The sequence below is a fragment of the Actinia tenebrosa genome, unplaced genomic scaffold (assembly GCF_029948245.1).
Source record: "Actinia tenebrosa isolate PJP-AT-01 unplaced genomic scaffold, QUT_ActTen_1.0 PGA_scaffold4__44_contigs__length_22323623, whole genome shotgun sequence".
Lineage (NCBI taxonomy): Eukaryota > Metazoa > Cnidaria > Anthozoa > Actiniaria > Actiniidae > Actinia > Actinia tenebrosa.
Window position 1 is genome coordinate 15,625,239 of NW_028292581.1, and position 22,720 is coordinate 15,647,958.

The 22,720-nt window shown below is 36.9% G+C and overlaps 3 protein-coding genes across 3 annotated transcripts; all 3 read right to left on the reverse strand.

Moving 5' to 3' along the window:
* Positions 1 to 1,517: 1,517 nt before the first annotated feature.
* On the reverse strand, positions 1,518 to 5,063 carry LOC148907235 (E3 ubiquitin-protein ligase TRIM45-like). Its single transcript, XM_089037076.1, has one exon. The coding sequence runs from the start codon at positions 4,999 to 5,001 to the stop codon at positions 2,860 to 2,862; it is 2,142 nt and encodes a 713-aa protein (XP_088893202.1). The 5' UTR covers positions 5,002 to 5,063; the 3' UTR covers positions 1,518 to 2,859.
* A 3,509-nt stretch (positions 5,064 to 8,572) lies between these two features.
* On the reverse strand, positions 8,573 to 11,840 carry LOC148907236 (E3 ubiquitin-protein ligase TRIM45-like). Its single transcript, XM_089037075.1, has one exon. It carries the CDS (start codon positions 11,777 to 11,779, stop codon positions 9,638 to 9,640), a length of 2,142 nt encoding a protein of 713 aa, XP_088893201.1. The 5' UTR covers positions 11,780 to 11,840; the 3' UTR covers positions 8,573 to 9,637.
* A 3,473-nt stretch (positions 11,841 to 15,313) lies between these two features.
* On the reverse strand, positions 15,314 to 18,970 carry LOC116296309 (E3 ubiquitin-protein ligase TRIM45-like). The gene has a single exon (XM_031704334.2). It carries the CDS (start codon positions 18,910 to 18,912, stop codon positions 16,774 to 16,776), a length of 2,139 nt encoding a protein of 712 aa, XP_031560194.2. The 5' UTR covers positions 18,913 to 18,970; the 3' UTR covers positions 15,314 to 16,773.
* Positions 18,971 to 22,720: the final 3,750 nt, after the last annotated feature.

Here is a 22,720-nt window from a genome sequence, read left to right on the forward strand (position 1 = left end):
GAGAATGAGAGAAAGAGCGACCAGTGATCTGAAAGAAAATGGAATTAAAAGAGTGAATAGTGGGAAGGTTATTCAGATTCAATAGACCCATTGCACTGCCTTTAAAGGGTTGAGCACTTGGATGGAACTGCCCCAATTTTCGAAATTCCAAATAATTGAAGTATTTAAGGATAATATGACACAATTATGATCATGAAAACCATATCAGTGAAAATTTTATCCTGGGCGCCACTTGCTGTTGAGAAATTTTGTTTTAAAAGCGAAAAGAACAATAGGGTTGAGTAAATGACGTCATTCACTTAGGTGTTGAATAAAATTGATAATTTTTATCCGTCACTCTTCACCGTTAAGACGATATGTTGAGCCAAACGTAAAAAGGTGACCATATGATACATATATGTTATTTACCGGCCAGGAGGTCCGGATAGGGAAAAACTGTGCCCGAGGTGAGAATATACGTTTTCAAGACCGAGGGCACAGTTTTTCCCTATCCGGACCGACTATAGGACGGTAAATAACTTATTTATTTTTTTCCCGTATTTTGTTTACTTGTTTTTGTAATCGTTTTGTGTTCACGTTTAGCGGCAAAGGATACCGGACCGCGCGCGCGGGCAGATACTGACAAAATACCGCCCGCTCAAACAGCCAATCAGAACGCACGATTTTTTAGGATACCGGACCGGAAAAAAATAAATAGAAATTATCACATGTTAAGAGCTAGATGTGGTTTTGAACTCGTGGATACGAGAAGCGTAGAAACAAGTTATCGTGAGGGGTCTGAATATGCAAATGTGTCACTCACTCACTCACTAACTAAGATGTTAGCAAATCGATAATTAAACGTTTATCAATCGTCTTACGTCATCTGCTTAACAACGTTACGTGAAAATTGCTTTCGGACTTTATTTAAACACTTACAAACTTCTCATCCAATAAAGAGTGAAATCAGCTATTTATATCGGGGCATGGAATCTCATCACAGTTGGATCTGGGATAACGTCTAGCACTGAGCATGCTCACAATTACACATAGCTTTACCTTCGGATTATTTATATCAAATTAATCAAGGAAAGATAGATGCAGGTTGCATCACATAAAGTAATATAATTGGCTCCTAAACGACTAGAAAAGGAATATTATAAATAAGCATAAGAAAAGGTACGTTTAAATTTCTTGAGAATGAACTAAGAGTAATTCAGTAAATGCGGTATTAGGAAATGATAATGGTTAGGGTTAGGGTCCTGAGCAGAAACACTCAGGAAAATACTAAAATATTCTATTCGCGTCGCAATCTCGTACCCAGAGCCTTCATGTATGCGCAGTAAGAAATAAAGGCTCTGGGTACCAGATTGTTCACGTCGCTGTAGCACACGTATTGAGCATGCATTACTCCAGGTCTGCGGAGCAAATTTCACATAAAACTCATTTTCAGTCTCCATTGATATACTAATAATAGTAATATTGTCAAATTTATTATTTAGTAACATTATCAAATGTATTATAAATGAATGAAAAAATAGAGAACGCGCATGCGTGCTGTGTGTAGTTATAAAGTACGCGGGGGTTGGCAGAACACGAGAGAAGTGTTAGGAGAAGCATGACACGTACCGGAGTGTTTCTCGACACTTCTCGAGTGTTCTGTCAATCACCAATTGCTTTGTAACTCCACACGTACACAGCGCAGCAAGTTTATTATTTCTTTCATAAAATACAAATTACAATAAGTGTTATTTTAGATAGGAGTGACGCAAATGAAAGTGCATGCACGTGCTGTGTGCTCTAATGAAGCACGAGCTCCCAACCAATCAGAAAGCAAGATTTAGAGCAGTTATTTTATAATGTGTTATAACTATGAAAGTCTTCACTAAACTTCAATAGCTATTCGTAAAAAGGCTATTTATACATCTATCGATAAAAATTCGAAGCTCGACTCTTCTCTACAACCAAGCTGCAATTTTTTGGTTTTAATATCTTTCCAAAACAACATTAGCGGATAGAAATGGAAGATCTGAAATAATACGAGCCACTATATTGTGAAAGATTATATATAATCTTTCGTCTCCTTTCACTCTACACTTTTTTGTCATTTATTTGTTCCTTTTCTTTTCTATTTTCGTATTAGACATATGAATACAATAAAAACCCGCGTATAAGAACTTGGTTTTTAAGAACCTGTTAGGCTAAAATTTTCATTTTAAGCCCCCTCCACATAAGAATCTATTACAGCTAAAATTTCAAGTTAGGTTTTTATCAGTGGAGTTACTGTAAAAGTGTATATGACATTGGTAGAGAAACTGAATCAAGATCATCATCTGATTATATTTAAACTAACTGTAACTAAAACTTTATATGACATTTTTTTTTTTGCTTTCAAGCCAAAATAGTGTTGATGTCTATTGTGTTAGCCATTCAAATAATGTACTACTAAGAGTACAGAGTACAAATATGAATATAAATTATTTATATTGTATTATGAGATTATACTTATAAAATATTTCAATGAAATTCATATGGAAATACGAAAACCTATTTTAAGAACCTTGTTAGCCTAAATTTGACTTAAGTACCATTTCTATAAGAACGTTTTTACTGTATTCGATTAAGAAGCTTAACTGTAGAAAAGAAAAAAAAAACAAAGAAAAAAACAAAGAAAACGAAAAGGACAAAACAGCAATAACAGAAAAGTGGAGCAGTGAAAAGAGACAAAAGAAACCAAACGAAAACAAAAGTAAAAAAGAATAAAAACAGATATTAAATGTATAAACTGTGAATGGTAATATTTTAGCACATGTCAAACTCAGGGATATCACTCAATTTGTCATACGGGTCAAATGTGTTACAGCATAATATTAGCCAATTCTACTTTACACACCAGACACCAGAACCATACGTACTAACTAATAACTGACCATCCTTTAAAACAGTTATATATCTAGGGTTATTGATTACATCAAAAGTCCTTCCTACAAAACGACCATCCAATGTGAATTTTTGTACGCAGTTATTACCACAGTCACACACCAGTAGATGATGGTCATTATCAATAGCCAGGCCCCATGGTCCATTCAGCTGACCACCAGCACTGCCTTTACCACCAATCGTCGATATTCTAGTCGGTACGTTACCTTTCTTCTCAAATACATGAATGACGTGATTATTATAATCACTAACGTAAAACAGTCCATCATGTGTTATCACATCAAATGGATCAAACGCGTCCTGTGTTGTCAAACCAAACTGATATTGATAGTCACCGTCTCTTGTGAAGACTTGAACACGATGATTATCACGATCACACACAATGATGTTACCATCGTCATCAACGTGTACACCCCATGGAACATAAAACTGTCCATTACCGTTACCTTTGTTACCAAAGGTTTTTACCAATGTCCCTGTTGTAGTGTTCACTATACATATTCTATGATTACCCCAGTCTGCTATGACTAAATCTGTATCATTCAGAAATGCTAAACCTTCAGGACAATGCAACTGTCCCTGTGCACTACCTCGTCTACCATACGTCAGTAAGAGATTTCCATCAGTGGTAAATACATGGACACAGTCAGAAGAAACAATTGAAACAGCGATCCTGCTATTCTCTCTGTTTACTGCTATACCTGTTAACCAACTAGAATCTATATTTACACCTTTCATGTTAAACCGTCCTGTTGTTTTCATCTCTTGTGGCTTGACATTCACCACTAGTGGACTGTTAGATACATGATTCCCATTCACTTGAATCTCTGCTGTCAACTGACCAGCTACTTTAGCCATGAATTCAACTTCTACTTTACCATCAGTTCTCACATGTTTCTTTTCTATTTTCACATTTTCTTCAGGCTTGATTTGAACGTCTATAACATCCTTTGGATCATGATTGACTTCTCCTGTAGAGCTTTTAGTCGTCACTATCAGCTTTTCTTTCGTTAAAGCTTCTGTCTCAGATTTCACCTGAATAGTGCTCTTAGCATGGTCTGTTTTCGAACAAGTTTGTATTTCTCCCAGCCCTGAATTCACTTGTCGCATCAGGTCTTGATTAGCAACATATTGTATTCTAGGGTATGGTGGAATATGGTCGAAGATGAATTTGTGAGAGCATTGTGTCTCTTGAATGTTCATCATTTCACTTGCCAGTCCTCTTTCCATCACATTCTTGATGTATTCCTTGACGGCTGGAATATGATGAACTATATTCAAGTTGGTTGTGGCTGTGTCCAACTCCTCATCGATTTGTCTCAGCAATTCTCGTTCGTTATCTTGTAGTATTTGGATGATTTTCTTGGTTTTGTCTTTGACTTCTTTTTTTGCTTTTTCTCCTTGTTGTTTGATTGTGTTAGCAATCTTTTCTTGTTGCATCTTTTTCTTGCCATCTAATCTCAACTGCTCTAGTACCTGTAGATGCTTTGACAATAAAGCTTTCTTGATAGAAGCAAACTTATCTAATGACATATTCTTATGATCCCTGTGATCTATCAAGCATGTTCTGCAAATCATTGCATCACAATCTTCACAGAAAAACTCTAGCCTGTGATTAGGGTGACTTGTACAGGGATTTTCTCTTGATATTACGAACTGAATATCTTCTTTCTTCAAGTCAGCCAAACGAATGACCTTGTGATCTTTAATGAAGAACGAATGGCTCTTCTCGCATTCTTGACACAGTGAATGATCACAATCAAAACAATACCAAGAAGCTGACGAATGACTCTCAGAAGCAGAACAAGCCTTTTGTCCTTCTACCAACGCCAGACACTTCAAGATTCTTGAATGTATTAGACTTGGCTGTAGATCTTCGACGCTGCTTAGTTCTGGTAGAGAAGTTTGTGATTTGCATCGAGGACATTTGAAGATGTTGATTTGGTGGACTTGCTCGGCGTGTCGTTTGACGCAAGGCTTACAAAATGTGTGGAAACAAGACAAGATCTTTGGTTCAGTGAAAGTATCATTACACAGGGAACATTGGAGTTCCTTCTTAAGATCTTCAACAAACGATTCCATGTCTTCGGGAGTTGAGACGAGATGAGGGAGTTGTCTGAATAATGTTGTCTGTCTGTGTTCGGTCAGGCCATTCTTGGAAATGAGCGTGACCTAATTACTTCCTTGAAATGCTTTGACGCAATGAATGCATAATTTAGGAGGAGCATTTTTTATTGTTTTCTTTTGAGTTATTGTGCGATTCTTGGAAATGATCGTGACCTTAAGCTGATGTTATACGGGACGATTCGCAAGGGTGATTTTTCGCGATACGACTCGTCGGTACACGAGTCAACTTTTCGCGCAACGTACGTTCGAAAATCAACATGTTACTGTGTAGGATTTTTAGCGATTTTTAAAAGTAACAACATCATCCTCAGTCCTCGCGTAGTCTCTTTCAAAGCCGCCATCTTATTTGTTGACATCGCCTCGCTTGTATTAGAGTATCGAACTGCAATTTGGGTATGCGTTGTGCGAATAATCGTTGATGAAGCTGTTGCATAAATCAACTTGCAAAAAAATCGCCACTCTGCTTTGAGTTTTTGAAGCTGAATCAAAATCCTGCAACATGTTGCCGAATCCTTTGTGAGCATATAATATCCCGTGTACAGTGTGATCTATTGCCTTGTGACAGTTGTCAATCAGTGTCACTACTAAATTATTAAAGTGATTGATTAGGGGCGTGGCTGGGTATCACTTGTCGAAAATTAATGTTTACGCATCCTCTTTCGCCGTTAGTTGCTGACATTCAAGGCTCAGCGCGGGATTAGGAATTAATCGGGTGGTATTAACAAGAAAGTTCAAGATGCCGCGAAAGATGTTTCTTTTATTAACGAGTTCGCCAAAGGCAGTTTGATTATTGACGAGTTCCCAAATCATATCGCGAACGAGCGAGTCCACGAGAGTTGATCGCCCTAAAAATGTGTAATAAAATAATAGGGAGTTTTAGATTGAGATTTTTTTTACGAATACCTCAAACCGCAAACCTCTAGAGACCACGTGACCAGACCTCAAGCTCGGGACACCCACATTTCTTTTCTTTTCCCCCGGAAAAAATCCTGAAAATGGGTTAAATTCAATCACACAGAACGAAAGAAGTGCTAGTTCTCAATAATCAGGTAAAATTTCGAGGCTTTATTTCACTTTTCAATGATTTTATTGATCTTTTGAAGAATCTTATACTTTTCCTTATAACATGACACCCCAGAAATCAAGCTTGAGCTACCTGTGATCTCAGTATTCCAAACGTCAATAAATCTAGGAAATATAGCAATCTTTGTAGAGACATAACGAGCTCAGAGAGTTTTATATTTATCGAATTTCGATACTGTTTATGTTTCGTGTGCAAATGGTGAATGACAATGCAATTCACCATCGTTGTCTTTATTCATAAAACGATCGTTTTTTGTGCCCTTTGATTTGGATTTTTTTTTAAATCGTGTCAGAAGATAAAGAAAGGAAAGCAAAGGGGCAAAAAGTAAGCAAGAAAGGAAAAGAGACGAAACGAAGGGAAAAGAGAAAAAGGAAAAGTTTGAACTTATGAAAATGTTTATTCTAAAAGTACCACAATACAAAAGAAAATACTGAAACACCAACATAACATGATATATATACAAGTTGTACTGTATCTTTAGATTTTGTAAGGTAAGGAATTGTTTATAAAGAAATCCGGTTACGTTTAGACACAAGTGACTGAATTACTTTGGATTATCAAGGAGCCTATCTTTGGGTAGCTTTTAATATCTTTATCAGGCTAATATGACTTATCGGACAATTGTTTACAATCAATATTCTTACATATGTTTGTGATATATCGCACAAACATGCATTAGGTATTTTATACATTATGACATCTCCTAGCATCTAACGTCTCAGTTACAGCAGTGTATTAGATGTTACTTTTATATGACGGTGAGGATTTCCACGTGCCTAGAGAAAGAGATTAAACACGAGCCACGAAAAAAATGTATTAAATAACTCAGACACTGCTAATCACGCGCCAAAAGAACTCGATCGCACACTCCTGATATGACATCATAGTCGCCATGTTGGATCTGAGGTATCTTCCAACATGGCTGCCACGTCTCATTTCTACCGGAAGTGTTTTACAACCCAAGAACTTAACCAACTCAAACCATGCTTAGCGGATTTGTTTACAATATATTTTAAGAAATTATAGATCTTTGTATACGGTCGCTAAGAAGTAGATCTAGGAAGACGTTAAAGACTGAGTGGTGGTCAGTGGTTGTGGCGTCGTATCTATCCTGACTCTCTTAGATCTATCTTGACCCTTCTTAGCTGTGGTTTTGCCCGTTGTATGGTCACCTCCACGACTTGATGGATTCTGCGCGTAGCGAGTCACTGTGGAGACGCCATCGACGAACTTGGTCTTGAAGAGAACATTGGCATTGTTGAACATGCCGTCTTTGAGTGAGACTACGATGAACTGGGAATGTTTGAAGTGGGATTTCACCATTTGACCGATGTTCTGGGTGTGTGAGAGATCGAGGGCTGCGTCTACCTCGTCTAGGATGTACAGTGGTGCGGGTTTGAAAAGTAGAAGAGAGAGAATGAGAGAAAGAGCGACCAGCGATCTGAAAGAAAATGGAATTGAAAGAGTGAATAGTGGGAAGGTTTTTCCGATCCAATACAACCATTCATATTTGGCTTAATGTTTTCCCATTTCAGACCACTTCTCATTCCCTAGATTATCATTTCTTCGTTGAACGGTTGTATATGCGAAGACACATGAATATGGTTACGACTCAAACAAATAAACTTATTTTGAAGAGAATGGCACGTGGTCTAAAATGGTAAAACATTAAACCGAAGCTTTAGAGGTCTATTACCTACAGCTTTTGTCATGCTCTGTTCAGTAATACCGCACGCAAAAGGTGATGAAAGTGCGAAAGAATGTACCTTTTTACTGATACGGCGGCCATCTTGAATTATGGAATGCCGAGGGGACAAACACGTAGAACATTTATAAAATATAGAGTGACGTGGTTATGTTTTCAAATAATTTGAAGTCTTGGTGTTTCACAATATTGTTCCAACTACCACTAAATTTAATTGCTTTTTAGATGTGCTTATCATTGAAAACCTTACAGTTATATGAAGGCATAATGACAGCTGTGCAGTCTATACATTTCCCAAAGGTTGACCCCTCGGCATCCCATGTCTTAATTAAAACAATAGAATTCAAGATCGAACGGATGAAATAGTGATATCTAAAATATAGTTTAAATAAATTGATTAAAAAATTAGTAGCATTGTAAATTAGACGACCCTCTGTAAAGAAAAAAAAAGTGTATTGTTTTCAAGTAAGAATTATAAATGTTCTAAAACAAAAACAAAACAAAAACGATAAAACTTAAAAAAAAAAGGATTCAAGGTGTCCGCCGTATCAATATAATGGTGTATTGCAAAGAGACAAACGCCAGAATGCCCGGCGGCATGGCCGAGAAAGATGTCAGCACCATACACCGTCTTTCAGGGACTGAGGGAGATCGTAGCAAGTGGTTAATTAATGAGGATTCGAGACAGTCTAATTTCAGAAAATTTTGCTTCAACCAAATAATTCACTACTCTCAAATTGTAGCCTTTCTCATGACTTTATTGAAAAATTATTAATAATTGACAAGCAAGTTTCTTTCCATTACCAAAGGATCGGTCATTATTTATTGCCTGGAGGGTTGGAGGATATAAAGGGATCACATGTTTCTTAGCCAGGCAACTGGAGGGGAGATTATATGACAGGTATTAGCAGCCACTAGAAATGATAGATCAAAAGAAAACTGAGATAACTAGTGCCTCTTGCTGGGGATTAACATGCAGTTAATCTTCAAGATGTCGCAACGAACGAAAGTTCTCCGACACCTTCCCCACTCTCCTTCCGTCAGACCAAAAATAATGACCGGTCCCCAAACCTCTAGATTTTAAAAAATCCTTAATTTGTCTATTGTATCCTAGTGATGAAATCCAATGAAAAATTGAACGACTAAACCATATTTTGGCTTTAGACTTCGAAGTCCTTCTGATGGCAAATTTTCTATAACAAATATAGTATTTGGTAAAAGTATTTGGTAAAAAACTAACGATAAAAGTTATTTTAACTGAGTAAAAGAGGATGCATTCCTTATGTAAACATCAACTTTATCCCAATCATCAGATACAAAATTATTTGTTGTTCAGAGATCCATATTCAGTTCTACTTTTACATTTCTTACGAATATTGTCATAGAATGAAAGCCTTTACTAATCGTCAATACGTATTCGTAAAAAGGCTATTAATATATCTATCGATAAAAATAGCAAGGACCTCGATTCTTCTCTACGAAAAAGCTCTCATTTCCTATTTGATCTTTTCAAAACAGCTGTAGCGAATAACAATGGATAATATAGTAAACGATTATATATAACCTTTTGTCTCCTTTCACTCCTTCACTATTTTGTTATTTATTTATTTCTTCCTTTTCTTGTTTTCATGTACTCGATACATGAATATTTGACTAAAAAGTGAAGCTTTGAAATGAGACCAAAGGAAACCAAACGAAAACAAGAGTATAAACTGCGAATGGTCATATTTGAGCACATTTCAAACCCAGGGATATCACCAAAATGACATACCGATGAAAATATGTTACTGTAAAATAATTAGTCAATTCTGCTTTACACGCCAGAAACCAGAACCACACGTACTAACTAATAACTGACCATCCTTTAAAACAGTTATATATCTAGGGTTCTTGATTACATCAAAAGTCTTTCCTACAAAACGACCATCCAATGTGAATTTTTGTACGCGGTTATTACAACTATCACAAACCAGTAGATGATGGTCATTATCAATAGACAGGCCCCATGGTCTATTCAGCTGACCATCAGCACTGCCTTGACAACCAATCGTCGATATTCTAGTCGGTACGTTACCTTTTTTCTCAAATACATGAATAACGTGATTATCATAATCACTGACGTAAAACAGTCCATCATGTTTTATCACATCAATTGGATCAAACGCGTCCTGTGTTGTCAAACCAAACTGATATTGATATTCACCGTCTCTTGTGAAGACTTGAACACGATGATTATCACGATCATACACAATGATGTTACCATCGTCATCAACGTGTACTCCCCAAGGATGATAAAACTGTCCATCACCGTTACCATGGTTACCAAAGGTTTTTACCAATGTCCCTGTTGTAGTGTTCACTATACATATTCTATGATTACCCCAGTCTGCTATGACTAAATCTGTATCATTCAGAAATGCTAAACCTTCAGGACAATCCAACTGTCCCTGTGCACTACCGTGACTACCATATGTCAGTAAGAGATCTCCATCAGTGGTGAATACATGGACACAGTGAGAAGAAACATTTGAAACAGCGATCCTGCTATTGTCTCTGTTTACTGCCATACCTCCCACATAGCTAGAATATATATTTACACCTTTCACATTAAACTGTCCTGTTGTTCTCATCTGTTGTGCCTTGACATTCACCACTAGTGGACTGTTAGATACATGATTCTCATTCACTTGAACCTCTGCTGTCAACTGACCAGCTACTTTAGCCATGAATTCAACTTCTACTTTACCATCAGTTCTCACATGTTTTTTTTGTATTTTCACATTTTCTTCAGGCTTGATTTGAACGTCTATAACATCCCTTGGATCATGATTGACTTCTCCTGCCAAGGTTTTAGTCGTCACTATCAGCTTTTCTTTCTTTAAAGCTTCCGTCCCAGATTTCACCTGAATAGTGCTCTTCGTGTGGTCTGTTTCTAAAGTGCGTATTTTTCCCAGCCCTGAATTCACTTGTTTCGTCAGCCCTTGATTAGGAATGAATTCAATTCTCCAGATTGGAATGTGGTTGAAGATGAAGTTCTGAGAGCATTGTGTCTCTTGAATGTTCATCATTTCACTTGGCAGTCCTCTTTCCATCACATTCTTGATGTATTCCTTGACGGCTGGAATATGATGAATTATATTCAAGTTTGTTGTGGCTGTGTTCAACTTCTCATCGATTTGTCTTAGCAATTCTCGTTCGTTGTCTTGTAGTATTTGGATGATTTTCTTGGTTTTGTCTTTGACTTCTTTTTTTGCTTTTTCTCCTTGTTGTTTGATTGTGTTAGCAATCTTTTCTTGTTGTTGCTTTTCCTTGTCATCTAATCTCAACTGCTCTAATGCCTGCAGATGCCTTGACAATTCATCTTTCTTGATCGAAGAAAATTTATCTAATGACATTGTCTTATGATCCCTGTGATCTATCAAGCATGTCCTGCAAATCATTGCATCACAATCTTCACAGAAAAACTCTAGCCTGTGATGAGGGTGAGTTGTACAAGGATTTTCCCTTGTTATTAGGAACTGAATATCTTCTTTCTTCAAATCAGCCAGACGAACGACCTTGTGATCTTTAATGAAGAACGAATGGCTCTTTTCGCATTCTTGACACAGTGAATGATCACAATCAAAACAATACCAAGAAGCTGAGGAATGACTCTCAGAAGCAGAACAAGCCTTTTCTCCAACTACCAACGCCAGGCCCTTCACGATTCTTGAAAGCATTATACTTGGCTGTAGATCTTCAACGCTGCTTAGTTCTCGTAGACAAGTTTGTGATTTGCATCGAGGACACTTGAAGATGTTGATTTGGTGGACTTGCTCGGCGTGTCGTTTGACGCAGGGCTTACAAAACGTGTGGAAACAAGACAAGATCTTTGGTTCAGTGAAAGTATCATTACACAGGAAACATTGGAGTTCCTTCTTAAGATCTTCAACAAACGATTCCATGTCTTCTGTAGTTGAGGCGAGATGAGGGAGTTGTCTGAATAATGTTGTTTGTCAGTCTATGGTCAGGCGATTCTTGGAAACAAAATGAGCGTGACCTAATTACTTCCTTGAAAATGTTGTGACGCCATGAATGCATAATTTAGGAGGAGCATTTTTTATCGGTTTCTTTTGAGTTATTGTGCGATTCTTAGAAATGAGCGTGACCTTGAGCTGATGTTACACGGGACGATTTGCAACGGTGATTTTTTGTGATACGACTCGTGGATTTTTAATACATGTTAGACGAGTCAACTTCTCGCGCAAAGTTCGTTCGTAAATCAACATGTTACTTTGTAGGGTTTCTAGCGATTTTTAAAAGTAACAACATCGTCCTCAGTCCTCGCATAGTCTCCTTCAAAGCCGCCATCTTATTTGTTGACATCGCCTCGCTTGTATTAGAGTATTGAACTGCAATTTGGGTATGCCTTGTGCGAAAAATCGTTGATGAAGCTGTTACATAAATCAAAATCGCCATTTTGCGTCGTGAGTTTTTGAAGCTGAATCAAAATCTTGCAACGTGTTGCCGAATCCTTTGTGGGCATATAATATCCCGTGTACAGACTGATCTGTTGCCTTGTGACAGTTGTCAATCAATGTCACTACTAAATTATCAAAGTGATTGATTAGGGGCGTGGCTAGGTATCACTTGTCGAAAATTAATGCCGTCTACGCATGCTTTTTTGCGTTAGTTGCTGACATTAAAGGTTCAGCGCGAGATTAGGAATTAATCTTCAGAAACAGAACAAGCCAAAAGAGAAAGAGGAAAACTTTGATCTTATGAAAATGTTTATTCTAAAAGTACCACAAGACAAAAGAAAATACTGAAACACCAACATAACATGATATATATACAAGTTGTACTGTATATTTAGATTTTGTAAGGTAAGGAATTGTTTATAAAGAAATCCTAGCTCGTTTGGACACAAGTGACTGAATTACTTTGGATTCGGAAGGAGCCCTCTGGATAGCTTTTAATCATCTTTAATTAGACTAATGTGACATATGGGTCAATTGTTTAAAAATCAATATTTTTACATTTGTTTGTGATATATCGCACAAACATACATTAGGTATTTTATATATTATGACATCTCCTAGCCTCTAAGTTCTAAGTTAGAGCAGGGTATTAGATGTTACTCTTATATGAAGTTGGGGATTTCCACGTGCCTAGAGAAAGAGATCAAACACGAGCCACGAAAAAATGTATTAAATAACTGAGACATTGCTGATCATGCGCCAAAAGAACTCGATCGTACACTCCTGATATGACATCATAGTCGACATATTGGATCGGAGGTATCTTCCAACATGGCTGCCACGTCTCATTTCCTACTGTTTTGTAACCCAAGAACTTAACCAACACAAACCCTGCTATATTTTAAGAAATTATAGATTTTTGTATAGGGTCGCTAAGATGTAGATCTAGGAAGACGTTAAAGACTGAGTGGTGGTCAGCTTTTGTGGCGTCGTAACTATCTTGACTTTTGCCAACGGTTTTGCCCGTTGTATGGTCGCCTCCACGGCTAGATGGATTCTGCGCATAGCGAGTTATTGTGGAGACGCCATCAACGAACTTGGTCTTGAAGAGAACATTGGCATTGTTGAACATGCCGTCTTTGAGTGAGACTACGATGAACTGGGAATGTTTGAAGTGGGATTTCACCATTTGACCGATGTTCTGGGTGTGTGAGAGATCGAGGGCTGCATCTACCTCGTCTAGGATGTACAGTGGTGCGGGTTTGAAAAGTAGAAGGGAGAGAATGAGAGAAAGAGCGACCAGTGATTTGAAAGAAAATGGAAATGAATGAGTGAAAAGCGGGAAGGTTTCTTCTATTCAATAGACATTCGGCTTGCGCGTAATTATTTTTTCACACACGTGTCATTCCTTAAAGTATCATTTCTTTTTTGACGGCTGTGCACGAGAAGACACGTGAATATGGTTACGACTGAAACAAAGAAACTTATTCTGAAGGGAATGGCATGTCGTCGGAAATTGAAAAACATTAAACCGAAGCTTTAAGAGTTTATTACCTACAATGTGTGCCATGCTCTGTTCAGTTATACCGCACTCAAAATGTGATAAAAGCGCGAAAGAATAGACCGTTTTACCGATACGGTGGTCATCTTGGATTATGGAATGCCGAGGGGACAAACACGTAGAATATCTATAAAATATAGAGTGGCGGAGTTAGGTTTTGAAAGTCTTGGTGTTTGGCATATTGTTCCAACTACCAGTAAATTCAATTGGTTTTTAGATGTGCTTATCATTGAAAAGCGTAAAGTTATATGAAGACATAATGACAGCTGTGCAGTCAAAACATTTTACAATAGTTGCCCCCTACGCCATCCCATGTCTTAATTAAAACATTAGGATTCAAGTTGGCCTGAGTACCGGTAAAAAGTTCTATTGCCAAGAGATAAACGCCAGAACGCCGGCTTCGTGTGCGGGAATGATATCAGCAACATGCACCGCCTTTAAAGGGTTGAGCACTTGGATGGAAGTGCCTCAATTTTAGAAATTCCAAATGATTGAAGTATTTAAGGATAATATGACTCAATTATGATCATGAAAACCAGATAAGTGAAAATTTTAGCCTGGGTTTGGTTTAAAAGCGAAAAGAACAACAGGTTTGAGTAAATGACGTCATTTACTTAGATGTTGAATAAAATTGATAATTTTTATCCGTCACTTTTTACCGTTAAGATAATATGTTGAACCAAACGTAGCAATGTGACCGTATGATACATAGAAATTATCTCATGTTAAGAGCTCGATATGGTTTTGAACTCGTGGATACGCGAAGCGTAGAAACAAGTTATCGTGAGGGGTCTGAATATGCAAATGTGTCACTCGCTCACTAAGATGTTAGCAGATCGATAATTAAACGTTTATCAATCCTCTTACGTCATCTGCTTAAGAACGTTACGCGAAAATTGTTTTTGGACTTTATACAAACACTTCCAAACTTCTTATCCAATAGAGAGTGAAATCAGCTATTTATATCGGGGCATGGAATCTCACAGTTCGATGTGGATTGATGTCTAGCACTGAGCATGCTCACAATTACACATAGCTTTACCTTCGGATTATTTATATCAAATGAATCAAGGAAAGATAGATGCAGGTTGCATCACATAAAATAATAAAATTGGCTCCTAAACGACTAGAAAAGGAATATTATAAATAAGCATAAGAAAAGGTACGTTTAAATTTCTTGAGAATGAACTAAGAGTAATTCAGTAAATGCGGTATTAGGAAATGATAATGGTTAGGGTTATGGTCCTGAGCAGAAACACTCAGGAAAATACTAAAATATTCTATTCACGTCGCAATCTCGTACCCAGAGCCTTTATGTATGCGCAGTAAGAAATAAAGGCTCTGAGTACCAGATTGTTCACGTCGCTGTAGCACACGTATTGAGCATGCATTACTCCAGGTCTGCGGAGCAAATTTCACATAAAACTCATTTTCAGTCTCCATTGATATACAATTGATAGTAATATTATCAAATTTATTATTTAGTAACATTATCAAATGTATTATAAATGAATGAAGAAATAGAGAACGCGCATGCGTGCTGTGTGTAGTTATAAAGTACGCGGGTGTTGGCAGAACACGAGAGAAGTGTTAGGAGAAGCATGACACGTACCGGAGTGTTTCTCGACACTTCTCGAGTGTTCTGTCAATCACCAATTGCTTTGTAACTCCACACAGCACAACAAGTTTATTATTTCTTTTATAAAATACAAATTACAATAACTGTTATTTTAGATAGGAGTGACGCAAATGAAAGTGCGCGAATGTGCTGTGCTGTGTGCTCTAATGAAGCACGAGCTTCCAACCAATCAGAAAGCAAGATTTAGAGCAGTTATTTTATAATGTGTTATAACTATGAAAGTCTTTACTAAACTTCAATAGCTATTCGTAAAAAGGCTATTTATACATCTATCGATAAAAATTCGAAGCTCGACTCTTCTCTACCATAAAGCTGCCATTTCTTGTTTTTAAAATCTTCCCAAAACAACATTAGCGGATAGAAATGGAAGATCTGAAATAATACGAGCTGCTTTATTGTGAAAGGTTATATATAATCTTTTGTCTCCTTTCACTCTACACTTTTTTGTCATTTATTTGTTCCTTTTCTTTTCTATTTTCGTATTAGACATATGAATACAATAAAAACCCGCGTATAAGAACTTGGTTTTTAAGAACCTGTTAGGCTGAAATTTTCATTTTAATCTCCCTCCACATAAGAATCTATTACAGCTAAAATTTCAAGTTAGGTTCTTATCAGTGGAGTTACTGTAAAAGTGTATATGATATTGGTAGAGAAACTGAATCAAGATCATCATCTGATTATATTTAAACTAACTGTAATTTAACCTTTACATCACTATTTTTTATTTATTTATTTATTTTTGCTTTCAAGCCAAAGTACTGTATTGTATGTCTATTGTATTAGCCATTCAAATAATGTACTACTAAGAGTATAGAGTACAAATATAAATATAAATGAGTATTATGAGATTATATTTATAAAATATTTCGATGAAATTCATATGGAACTATGAGAACCTATTTTGAGAACCTTGTTATCCTAAATTTGATTTAAGTACCATTTCTATAAGAACCTGTTTAGGCTAACTTGAAAAATTCTGGTTCTTACACGCGGGTTTTAACTGTATTCGATTAAAAAACTTAACTAAAGAAAAGAAAGAAAAAAACTGGAAAAAAAACCCCCAAAAAAACGAAAAAAACAAAACAGCGATAGCAGAAAAATGAAGCAGCGAAAGAAGACAAAATAAAGCAAACGCAAACAAAAGTAAAAAAGAATAAAAACAGATATCAAATGTATAAACTGCGAATAGTCTTATTTTAGCACATGTCAAACCCAGGGATATCATTGCATATGTCATATCGATCAAATATGGTGACTGAAAATCATTAGTCAATTCTACTTTACACACCAGACACCAGAACCATACGTACTAACTAATAACTGACCATCCTTTAAAACAGTTATATATCTAGGGTTTTCGATTACATCACAAGTCTTTCCTACAAAACGACCATCCAATGTGAATTTTTGTACGCGGTTATTACCAAAATCACACACCAGCAGATGATGGTCATTGTCAATAGCCAGACCACATGGTCTATTTAGCTGACCATCAGCACTGCCTTCAAAGCCAATCGTCGATATTCTAGTCGGTATGTTACCTTTCTTCTCAAATACGTAAATAACGTGATTATAATAATCACTGACGTAAAACAGTCCATCATGTTTTATCACATCAATTGGATCAAACTTGTCCTGTGTTGTCAAACCAAACTGATATTGATAGTCACCGTCTCTTGTGAAGACTTGGACACGATGATTACCATTATCACACACAATGATGATACCATCGTCATCAACGTGTACACCCCAAGGATAAAAAAACTGTCCATCCCCGTCACCTTGGTTACCAAAGGTTTTTACCAATGTCCCTGTTGTAGTGTTCACTATACATATTCTATGATAACTCCAGTCTGCTATGACTAAATCTGTATCATTCAGAAATGCTAAGCCGTGAGGATAAGAAAGTTTTCGCTTTATTCTACCTCGAGTACCATACGTCAGAAAGAGATCTCCATCAGTGGTGAATACATGGACACATTCAGCAGAACCATTTGAAACAGCGATCCTGCTGTTGTCTCTGTTTACTGCTATACCTCTTAACTTACAAGATTCTCTATTTACACCTTTCATCTTAAACTGTCCTGTTGTTCTCATCTCTTGTGGCTTGACATTCACCGCTAGTGGACTGTTAGATACATGATTCCCATTCACTTGAACCTCTGCTGTCAACTGACCAGCTACTTTAGCCATAAATTCAACTTCTACTTTACCATCAGTTCTCACATTTTTCTTTTCTATTTTCACATTTTCTTCAGGCTTGATTTGAACGTCTATAACATCCCTTGGATCATGATTGAGTTTTCCTGCCAAGGTTTTAGTCGTCACTATCAGCTTTTCTTTTTTTAAAGCCTCTGTCCCAGATTTCACCTGAATAGTGCTCTTAGTATGGTCTGTTTCTAAAGTGCGTATTTTTCCTAGCCCTGAATTCACTTGTTTCGTCAGCCCTTGATTAGGAATAAATTCAATTCTCCAGATTGGAATGTGGTTGAAGATGAAGTTCTGAGAGCATTGTGTCTCTTGAATGTTCATCATTTCACTTGGCAGTCCTCTTTCCATCACATTCTTGATGTATTCCTTGACGGCTGGAATATGATGAATTATATTCAAGTTTGTTGTGGCTGTCTCTAACTTCTCGTCGATTTGTCTCAGCAATTCTCGTTCGTTGTCTTGTAGTATTTGGATGATCTTCTTGGTTTTGTCTTTGACTTCTTTTTTTGCCTTTTCTCCTTGTTGTTTGATTGTGTTAGCAATCTTTTCTTGTTGTTGCTTTTCCTTGTCATCTAATCTCAACTGCTCTAGTACCTGCAAATGCTTTGACAATACAGTTTTCTTGATAGAAGCAAACTTATCTAATGACATTGTCTTATGATCCCTGTGATCTATCAAGCATGTCCTGCAAATCATTGCATCACAATCTTCACAGAAGATCTCTAGCCTGTGATGAGGGTGACTTGTACAAGGATTTTCTCTTGATATTACGAACTGAATATCTTCTTTCTTCAAATCAGCCAGACGAACGACCTTGTGCGGATCTTTAATGAAGAACGAATGGCTCTTCTCGCATGCTTGACACAGTGAATGATCACAATCAAAACAATACCAAGAAGCTGAAGAATGACTCTCAGAAGCAGAACAAGCCTTTTGTCCTTCTACCAACGCCAGACCCTTCAAGATTCTTGAATGTAGTAGACTTGGCTGTAGATCATCGACGCTGCTTAGTTCTGGTAGAGAAGTTTGTGATTTGCATCGCGGACACTTGAAGATGTTGATTTGGTGGACTTGCTCGGCGTGTCGTTTGACGCAAGGTTTACAAAATGTGTGGAAACAAGACAAGATCTTTGGTTCAGTGAAAGTATCATTACACAGGGAACACTGGAGTTCCTTCTTAAGATCTTCAACAAACGATTCCATGTCTTCGGGAGTTGAGACGAGATGAGGGAGTTGTCTGAATAATGTTGTTTGTCAGTATTTGGTCAGGTGATTCTTGGAAATGAGCGTGACCTTACTTCCTTGAAATGATGTCAAGCCATGAATGCATATTTTTTTCGGTTTCTTAATAGTCGAGCTATTGAGCGATCGAGCGGGACGATTCGCATCGACGATTTTTCGCAATACGACTTGTCGATTTTTTTTATACACAAGTCAACTACTCGCGCAAAGTACGTATTAGAGCATTGAACTGCAATTTAGGGGTTGTGTGAAAAATCGTTAATGAAGCTCTTACACGAATCAACTTTCAAAGTGTTCGCTGTTCTCTATGCGTTGCGAGTTTTTGAAGCTGAACCAAGAACTTCCAACATGTTGGCGAATCTTTTGCGAGGATATAATATAGAGATATTCGCTTCTTTAAGGTAGTACCGGATCTTCAAAATTCTTCTATGAAATTTTTTTTTTTAATTCTGTCATTCGAAGTTTATTGCTAGGGCATTCAAATAATAATAATAATAAAAAAGAAGGGGGTCCCTGTATTGGTTATCGAGATATAAGGCGTCAAAAAGGTGTGATTTTTCAGTTTTCCGCCGAAAATCTGTCCCCGCCAATGAATTCGAATTGCTCGATTGGACTTAATAAAGAAAAACAGAAAAGTGTTTTAAACGATAGTTGTTGAATCTAGGAAACATACCTTGATTAAAAAAAACATGCAATCTTTTGAAAGTGGCGTGAAAATTAAATTCTAAAAGGGAAATTGATTGCAATTCGGCGCAGTTATATGAGTGTGTGGTTGTAAAAATGTTGAAAATTCATGACAATTTTAACTATGAATTTTTTCTTCCCGCACTAAATCCAAAGAAAATGATATCTAGGTTTAAATAAAAGGAAAAAAATTGGGGGTCAACGTACTAATAGACGAGCTATGAGCGACTAAATCCAAGGTTTTTGGTCAAAACAACACAAATCCTGTCCGCGCGGGACTGGGTTCTAGTACATTAACCTGTCCGAAACGTGTTAAATCGTCTTTGTAGTCTCCAGAGAATCTAAGACGTATTTCGAATTGATTTTGAGAATAACATGTCAAATTCATTTTGTGTTACTTCATTTTCATAAAGTTATGAATTTGTTGTTTTGAATCAAGAGTGATCAAGTCAGGCAATGAAAATCTAAGCATGTTTTGAAAACATTTCATTTTTGCCTCAAAAGGTCCATGAATTAGCAAAATACTTGGATAAGTTATAGAAAAGGATTCAACTCTGACATTATTTAAATCAATTTTCAAAACAGCGCAAATATAAAGGGTAAAAAACGAGATGCGCGAAATGGATGCGCAGTAGCAAGGGTCCGGAACTACCTTGATAGCAAAGGAAAATTTTCTAGGATATAGAAATCTTTGTGGCGACATAACGAGCTCAGAGAATTTTCTAATTATCGAATTTCGAAAGTTTTCCGAAAGATTTCGTGTGCAAATGGTGGATGACAATGCAATATACCATCGTTGTCTCATCCATTAAACGGTCGTTTTTTGTGCACTTTACTTTTGGATTTTTTAAAAACCCGTGTTAGAAGATAAAGAAAGGAAAGCAAAGGGGCAAAATGTAGGAAAGGAAAAGAGACGAAAGGAAAAGAAACGAAGGGAAAATAGAAAGAGGAAAACTTTGATCTTATGAAATTTTTTTTTCTCAAAGTACCACAATAGAAACAAGTTTTGACACGGGAAAACGTGTCAAATGTGCTGTGCACATTTGATACTTTGAATAGAGTACAAGACTATTTGGGATTTAGTCATTGTAAGACAGAAGAAAGTCCGTGGATTCGGTTTGAATATTTTTTTACGGTCAAATTGAACCAGCATAAATGAGTCTTGTTCGCAAACCCCAAAGCAAGCCTCCGTCTCTCTGAAAACCAGTGTTATGGTGGCTCCATCGGCTCAAAAACATACATTCACAACATACCAAATTGTCACTATGACATCATATCACATACTGCATCAACGGTCAGATGATTTATGGCTTTGAAAATGGGGTCACAGGCACCCCTGAGCCCCCTAGATACGCCAACGTTAAGTTAAACAAATTTACACGTTAAAGTAAATAAATGTTCAAATTGTAATCATAGCTAGGGACAGTTGATGACAGCTAGGGATAGTTGAAAATAGCTAGGGACAGTTGATGACAGCTAGGAGCAGTTGAAAATAGCAAGAGATAGTTGAAAATAGATAGGGATAGTTGATCATAGCTAAGGGATAGTTGATCATAGCTAGTGACAGTTGATCATAGCTAGGAACAGTTGATCATAGGTAGGGACGGTTGATCATAGCTAGGAACAGGTAATCATAGCAAGGGAAAAGTGAGGTATAAGTGTGGAATACTTCTATGGGAGACTATACGTATGAGCGACTATATGACATTCTACAATGAAGTACATCCCTTCCAAGGAAAACAAACACTCGATCGATCGATAACAGTCAATAAAATACACAAACTGGACGACAAACTCGATGGAGATTCAATGTTTTGGCTGGTTTCAGGTGGTTTCAAGATGGTTTCAGGTCGTTTCAGGTCGTTTCAGGTCGTTTCAGGTGGTCTTAGGTCGTTCCTTGTTTTAGTAAATACCAATAGTACTATTTTAGATCAATGACGCAGTAGAAATTCCTTGCCCGCCCCCATTCAAGCTTACGGCATGAAATACGTTTTTGTCATGAAAATATTCGACTAGAAATAAATATGTTAGTTTTGCTAATCAAACCTAATATCATTTTTTTTGCTAATAAAATAATATAAAACTCGTGCGAGTACTATTTTACATCAATGACGCAGTATAAATTCCTGGCCTGTCCATTTACAATCTTTTGTTTACGTAACTAATTCGAGTTGTATCAAAAAACAAAAATCGCACTTAAAGTTTCTAATTTAGCTCCAGTTTCTAATTATCTGCTTAGAACTACCAAATTAAGTTTAAAATAAGTTGAATTAAGGCACTCTTACCACGAAAACCACATATGTTCAACCTCTTTCACCTCCTCCGTGTCCCGATCTTACAGATCTCAACATGCATTTTCACCTCGTGTTTCACCAATGTCAATCATGACGAGGTCCACCAATGGCATTCGTAACACTAAATTCCGATCATACCTAACTCAACAAAAACAAATGTAATGTGCCCATAGGCACAGCACAAAAAAAATACTGAAACACCAACATAGCATGATATATATACAAGTTGTACTGTATCTTTAGATTTTGTAAGGTAAGGAATTGTTTATAAAGAAATCCTGGTTCGTTTAGACACAAGTGACTGAATTACTTTGAATTGTAAAGGAGCCCATCTCTGAAAAGCGTTTTTAAAAAAATATCTTTATCAGGCTAATATGACTTATCGGACAATTGTTTACAGTCAATATTTTTACATATGTTTGTGATATATCCCAAGAAAAGGGTATTTTTTATATTATGACATCTCCTAGCCTCTAAGTTCTCAGTTAGAGTAGGGTATTAGATGTTACTCATATGATGGTGGGGATCTCCACGTGCCTGGAGAAACAATTAATCACGAGTCACGAAAAAAAAATGTATTAAATAACTGAGACATTGCTGATCATGCGCCAAAAGAACTCGATCGTACACTCCTGATATGACATCATAGTCGACATATTGGATCGGAGGTATCTTCCAACATGGCTGCCACGTCTCATTTCCTACCGGAAGTGTTTTACAACCCAAGGACTTAACCAACTCAAACCATGCTTAGTGGATATTTTTACAATATATTTTAAGAAATTATAGAT